The sequence below is a fragment of the Myotis davidii genome, unplaced genomic scaffold (genome assembly GCF_000327345.1).
Source record: "Myotis davidii unplaced genomic scaffold, ASM32734v1 scaffold1985, whole genome shotgun sequence".
Lineage (NCBI taxonomy): Eukaryota > Metazoa > Chordata > Mammalia > Chiroptera > Vespertilionidae > Myotis > Myotis davidii.
Window position 1 is genome coordinate 4,705 of NW_006295740.1, and position 7,412 is coordinate 12,116.

The 7,412-nt window shown below is 45.3% G+C and overlaps 1 protein-coding gene and 1 long non-coding RNA gene across 2 annotated transcripts in view; one reads left to right on the forward strand and one right to left on the reverse strand.

The window, feature by feature from the left end:
* Window positions 1-1,428: 1,428 nt before the first annotated feature.
* Window positions 1,429-7,412, reverse strand: part of LOC102765327 (cytochrome P450 4V2) — a 23,985-nt gene continuing 18,001 nt past the window's right edge. Inside the window, exon 5 of the mRNA XM_015568242.1 lies at window positions 1,429-1,783. Coding sequence (XP_015423728.1) covers window positions 1,583-1,783 — 201 coding nt within the window. The 3' untranslated portion in view covers window positions 1,429-1,582. The remainder of the gene's footprint in view (window positions 1,784-7,412) is intronic.
* On the forward strand, window positions 2,568-3,145 carry LOC102765144. The gene is made up of 2 exons (XR_436002.1): window positions 2,568-2,670; window positions 2,905-3,145. It is a non-coding gene; the product is annotated as an uncharacterized LOC102765144 (long non-coding RNA).

Sequence of the window (7,412 nt, forward strand, 5' to 3'; positions counted from 1 at the left end):
ATTCTGACACCTGCATTGGACTAGAAATTGTTAAAAACACAAACGTGGGAACACATTCCAAAAGAACCTGGGTTTCTAGGACACCCAATTTACCCACCAGACGCAATCTGAGAGAAATTCAACTTGATACAGGAAAAATGAAATGATGACAGAAACAGAGCCCATGGTTTAGATCATCTCCATTCTACAAAATAAAGTCTTCCCTCTTGGTATGAAAATCCAGTCCTCACACCATCTGGACATGAAATTCCTTTTCCAACTTCACCTCTCAATGGGTTCTAACAAATGATCTGAGTTCCACCTGCCCCTCAGTGCTTACTGTTATCTTCCAACTTCTCCACTCTGCCATTGTGCAACTGGAGCCTCTCTTTCCAGAATGTCTTCCACCTCCTCCTCTTTTCCTTTATTATTCCTTCCCCACTTTGCACTAGGAAAATCCATGAGATACCACTTTGTTGGTTGGCCAACCCAACCTTTACCTTTCTTTTCCCAGCCATGGGAAGCCATATGACATCTGATTAAACAAAGGATTAAGTTGATGGCACAATACACAGTTCCTTTGTGATAGGCTGATTATGACCCACAAATATATCAGGCCCTAATCCCTAGAACCTTTAAATATTACTTTTTTGGGGGAAAGGTGCTTTTGAAGATTTTGTTAGGGATCTTAAAAAGGAGAGATTATTGTGGATTATCCAGGTGGTCCATGAATGCCATCACGAATGTCATGATAAGAGAGACCAGAAGGGGATTTGACACACACCCAGAGAAGAGAAAGTGATGTGAAGATGGAGACAGAGATTTGAATGATGTGGCCATAAGTCAAGGTATGTTGGCAGTCACCAGAAGGAGTGATTCTCCCCTCAGGCTTCCAAAAAGTGCAGCCCTCCCAACACATTGATTTAACTCAGAGATACACATCTGAGCCTTCTGGTGTCCAGAATTGTAAGAGAATAAATTTATATTGTGCTCAGCCACTCAGTTTGCAGAATTGGTGACAGCAGTCAAAGGAGACTAATATTATCCTTCATCCCGCCACCCCTTATCTTATTGCCCAGAACATGAGAAAAACATGATAAAGATAAACATGAGACCCAGAACAACAATCAAGAAAACAAAATCCATGATGATGAAAATGACAGAGAGAAAAAAGAACAAGTCCAGGATTCTCACAACATCCCTACAGGCATCAGCCTAGGACTCCTTATCTATAGGTTACTGGTTGTATAAAAGAAATGTATGTCCCATTAGCTTAACCCACAGCAATCCTATATGAAACAGGTCTCCTTGACCCGCTAACCAGCTTCACCTATCCTCTCTGCTCTCCACTAGCCCCTTCTTCCTCATATCACCCAAGCACACAGCCATGACTTGAAACTTTATACACAGTGTCTGCTTCACCTATAAAGCATGAGGTCCTTCAGGACAGTGACATTTATCTGTGTAGCCCCCGCATCTAGGCCAGTGCAGTCACATGCCAAGCAATCAGCAAATGTCTGTAAACAAATGCAGGAGGTCTTGCAAAGGACATTAGCCCTGGAAGGGGTACCATATGGCAGCCTTCCTGCTTATTACAGTGTCTTTATAACAGGCCCGACTTCACATTCTTAATGAGGAAGAATGCCATTTGCTTCAGGGACTTCGGACCTTTCGTGTAAGTAGTAAAAGGGCCATACATACCAAACACTTCGTCCAGTTCATTGCCTAATTTTTTCTGGACTTCTGGATAGCAACCCAGTAGGTACAAGGCCCAGTTTATTCCAGATGCAGTTGTGTCATGGCCCTACAAATGTGAGAGAAAAAAAAAACAACAGCTTAGAAAGCAGAGTTCTATTGAGAAGGTTAGAAATGCTAGCTCTATTTTGAATTGGCTCTGGATTTGACAGCTGTGATGTAACCCCAGACAGAACAAGTTAATTTTTATACAGTATTTTACCTCAGTGGGGAACACACCAATGGAACAATCCCTTCAAAGGGGATGCCTCTGGGTATAGGGACATTCAATACGACAGTCACATACTTGGTGAGAGGGGCTGGGCTGGGCTGACAGGAAGCATTCCGAGGGCACTCCGTGCGCTGGACTGTTTTTGAGGAAATAAAAGTGTGATTTTCCTGAGCCAAGTGACCAGATCTGCACTTGTCCACTGTCCCCCATTTGTATGGTCGACTACCTGGACACAAGGCAACACCAGGCAGCACATGGGTGGTTCTGAGCAATAGTCTCCACATCAAGAAGTTGATAAATACCCCATTTAAACCTTTCTGAGTTTGAGGCAAAATACCAAACATTTTGCAGAAACGAACTCAATTATTCTTCACAAAAAATCAATGGGAGCCTGGCCAGCGTGGCTTAGTGCTTGAGCATCAGCCTATGAACCAGGAGGTCAAGGTTTGATTCCGGGTCATGACACATGCAGGGTTTGTGGGCTCAATCCCCAGTTGGGGGCATGCAGGAGGCAGCCTATCAATGATTCTCTCTCATCATCGATGTTTCTGTCTCTCCCTCTCCCTTCAATGAAAATATATTTCTCTGAAATCAATAAAAATACATGTTTTAAAAAAATCTCCATGGGATGCTTTATACTGCTATGCACGTTTTAGAGATGACAAACTGAGCCCCAAATGATGCTTTCCCAGGGCCCGACAGCTTCATTGGAGGTGGAGACAAGAGTAGGACTCTTGGTGAAAGCGGTTTGGCTCAGTGGATAGAGCGTCAGCCTGCGGACTGAAAGGTTCCAGGTTCGATTCCGGTCAAGGGCATGTACCTTGGTTGCGGGCACATCCCCAGTAAGAGATGTGCAGGAGGCAGCTGATTGATGTTTCTCTCTCATCGATGTTTCTAATTCTCTATCTCTCTCCCTTCCTCTCTGTAAAAAATCAATAAAATATATTTAAAAGAAAAAGAGTAGGACTCTTGTAGTTTCTGATGACAAAGCTGAGTCCACACTCTTCACCTCGGCGGGCATGGAGGATCCAGGGTAAGGAGATTCCAGCTCCAATACTGATGGTGACACCCTGGGCAACCTTATTCTCTGTCCAGTCAGTGTCTTTAGGCATCAGCCCCTTATTTCCTGTCCTCATCTCACCAGGACACTCCACATGCAAAATGGTAAGTTCTTCAGAAAAAAAAAATGGATTTGAAAAATAATAAATGCCACAGTCTTTGGAGCAAGGGTTCAGGAATCTGGAGAAGGGATGATACACCAGAAAAGAAAGATAAATTTGGAAGGCATAAAGAACCAGGCAGAAACCCTTTTCTCGTGGAATGTGCTCACGGAATCTCCGGACCCAAGGCTTTTTATTCACACATTTTGTCCTTTAGCAAAGCAAACACACATATCAAAGGTAAGGTTTGGTAAACAATAAAGGATTATCAGCTTAGGCCCTCTGTGGGTCTCGACCCATTTGGTGGTCAAAAGACCCTTTCACAGGGGTCTCCTAAGACCATCCTGCATATCAGATATTTACCTTATGATTCATAACAGTAGCAACATTACAGTTATGAAGTAGCAACAAAAGTAATTTCATGGTTGGGTCCCTCCCTTTCTCTAGGAAGCATGCTTGATATTTCTTTGGTCTTCTGCAACCCAAGGGCTGAGCAGGGCAGTTGAGAACATGATATTGTGAACATCATTCATTGGGTTGCTAATGGCTTGTAACACACACACACACACATACACACACGCATATCATGAGGTGCTAGAAATACATTTTGACCTTTTAGATATAGTCCAAGGATCTCTTTATTTGTGTGACAGGTCAGTAGTTGGTCCAGTAACTGATGTTCCACAGTTGTCTGTGACAATGAACAGACCATCGATTCAGTAGTGCATCACCTGCAGAGATTTCTAGATGATAAATCCCTGGGTACCCAGTGGATGCTTGGGGCTTTTGCTGATTCCCAGGTAGTTTATATATTTCAAACTTACATTTTGTCTTTTAGTTGTATTTTTGAAATGGTTGTGCAAGGCAGCAATTTCAGGTGTTTACCTATGCCGCCATCTTGGTTTCTCAATTCCCCACAGCCCACTTTTTAGTGAATTAGATGTCTAATTGGAGGCATAATTTCTTTTCTATGAAGTGATCTGCTTAAAATAGAAGTTTCAAACCACTGATATAGTCCATATTTCCACTTTCCACAGGGGACTGTGGCAGAGATCTGCAATGACTGGGCCTGTCTTGTATGGTCAGTCAGCACAGACCTGGGAGAAGTCAGGTTTGTGGACTCTTCACACAGTTTGTTTCCTGCTACAGGGCACAGAGCTTCCTCCCTGGGGAGGCACTGCACCCAGGCGGCTGCAGGCAGAGAAAACACAGTGCATGCAGTCCGCCATTGAACACTGATGGCTTTCCCTCTCTTAAATATCCAAGATATTCCACAAGCTGCCTTTTAAAACCATTTCTTAATCTTTATTTGGTAAGCCACGTGTTAAGAGGTTTTCTCTTTATAATATTTAATGTAGTTAAAATTATCTTTTAAAAAATTTGTCTTTTTGCCCAGCTGGTATGGCTCAGCGTTTGAGTGTTGACCTATGAACCAGGAGGTCACAGTTCAATTCCTGGTCAGGGCACATGCAGGAGGAAGCCAATCAATGATTTTTCTCTCATCATTGATATTTCTATCTTATTCTTCTTTAAAAAAATCAATAAAATTATATATTTTTAAAATTTATCCCTTTTCTTGATGTGAAGACAAGAAATCCCTTTAGAATCACAAACTGATTAAATGCCTTACTAGAAAGAGCTGGGAAGATGGTGACTGGCAAGCCGGAGGTGAAGGAGAGAGTGTGATTGGGTGATGAAGTGACAGGGGAGTGTGTGGATGTGTGCAGTGTGTGTGTGAATGAGTGAGGGACAGTTAAATCCAGCAGGAGGACCAGAGGCTGGCAGACCAGGCTCTCCTGGACAGGCCACCCCTATCACCGCTGCGGCCACTCCCGGGCTGTGGGGCTCAAGAAGGGAGCCCATGCCATCTTGAAGGGGAGAGAAGCCTCCTCTAGAAATTCATCAGCATCACCACCCAGACTGGCCGTGGACACTGTTCGTGACCCTGAAGCCACACCAGCCAAAGTTCTACTGCCTCACCTGCAGACCCGCAGACCCTAGGACATCTACCTCCAAGGGTGCACAGATCCCACAGCAGTAAGTGGGACTTCCCCCTCACTGACTGCTGACCTCTGGACACTGCAGTCACGCTGAACCAGTGCTCGGGCACCCTGAGTCAGCCGCTCAGGCAGAGGCTTCTCCTGTGCCTCTGTGAGCCACTGCTGGGTACGCATTTATCCAAACAAGGATGCATGGCCCCGGTAGTAGAAACTCGGACTTCCCCATTCCTAGCTGACTGCCCACAGACACAGTGGTCATGTGGTTTCGGCACACAGGTCTCCTGAGTCCGCCACCCGAGCCGACAGCTCCCTGGTGCCTCTGTGAGCAGCTGCTGGGCGCACTCCTATCCAATCAAGGGCTGAAGATCTCAGTATCTCAGACGTCGCCCTCCTTGATTGCTGAATTCCGGTCACCTCAGTCACACCGATCAGGCGCACAGGCTCCCTGAGTCCACTGTCCCACAGGCGGCTCCCAGGTAACTCTCTGAGCCACCATAAGGCATGACCCTGGCTACCACAATCCAGTCCCTATGATAGGGCTGCTTCAGGACGCAGGCCCCCAGAGCCCACCGCCCCAGCATGTTACTCCTAGGTTGCTTTGTAAGCCACTGCTGGGTGCTTGTATCCAACCAAGGGTGCACAGCTCCAAAAGCAGAAACTGGGACTTCTCCCTCCCCCAGTCAGCAGCACACCATGATCGTGCAGCTCCCATGTGTGGGCCCCACAAGCACACAGCTCCAGCATATGGCTCCTGGGCCCCTCTGTGAGCTGCCATTGGGTTTGTGCCCCTCCAATGAAGGTCACATGGCTCCCTGAACAGGATCCTCGGCTGCCTATCTCTGGACACCTTGGTGAGTTACTGAGGACTCGCCTTGCCATACAAGGTCACATTAATTTGCCACAGACCCCCAGATTCCCACAACCACAGCTGCTGGCTCCAGAACACTCTTGTGATTCAGAGAGGGAAATCACTTTGGCCAGAGTCCCACTGCCTCAACTGCAGACTATAGGACAGCCGCTCCCCCCACCCCCACTGTCCCAGACTCTGGGAGCCTCATAGTGAGTTACAGAGACAATACCCCAGCAAGAGTCAGACAACACCAGCCAAAGTCACCATAGCTGAGCCTAAGGCCTGAAGACCCCTTCCTCCCAAGCCCATGCACTCTGGGAACTCACAGTGAGCACATAACAGTGAGACCTCAGGCAATCCTTTCCACAAGAACTGGAACCGCGATCACATCTACAACAGCTTGCACAATGAACCTGGGGTGAGTCACATTGCCCATCTGTGATGAGACTACATCCATGAAAAATAAGCTAACATTCAAGACCCAACTACATCAAGAGAATCCAAATAACACAAATAGGGGCTCCACTAGATCACCAAGCCTAGGAGATCTGAGAGACTGAACCACTGGGTTCCAAAAATCACCAACCACACCAAAACAACCTGGGTAGCAAAGCAGCTGGATCTAAGACATAGAAACAAGACATTTCAGCAAAAAGTGGGAAGACATAAAAACAATCCCCAAAGGAAAGAAAAAAAGAAATCACCACAAAAATAATGAAATGAGATGGAGGCAAGTAACTTGTCAGAGAAAGAATTCAGAGTAATGGTTATAAGGATGGTCAAATGTCTGGATGACAAATACACACAACTGAATGAGAATTATAAGAAGCTGAATAAGAATGCCACCAACATGAAAAGGAATCAAGAAGAAATGAGGAATGACCTAGCTGCAATAAAGAACATAAAGAAAGGCTTCAATAGCACACTTGAAGAGGCTGAGGACCACATCAGTGAATTAGAAGGTAGGGTAGGAAAAAACACACAAACACAGCAGCAACTGGAAAGAAAACTTACAAAGCAGGAGGAGAGTCTAAGGGAGCTTTGGGTCAACATGAAAGGAAACAACATCCACATAATAGAGAGTGGCAGAAAGACAGGAAGCGGAGCAAGTAATAGAAAACCAATTTGAAGAAATAATGACAGAAAACTTCCCTGATGTTGGGAAGAAAAAACTCACAGAAGTCCAAGAAGCTCAGAGTCCTAAACAAGATGAACCCAAAAAGACCAACACCAAGAAACATTATAATTAAATTGGTAAACATCAACGACAAAGTAAGAATCTTAAAGGCTTCCAGAGAGAGACAGAAAGTTACATATAAGGGATCTCCCATTAGACTATCTACTGATTTCTCAACAGAAACACACCAGGCCAGAAGGGAATGGAATGAAGTATACCAAGTGATGCAAAGCAAGGGACTGAATCCAAGAATACTCTATCCAGCAAGACTGTCATTCAA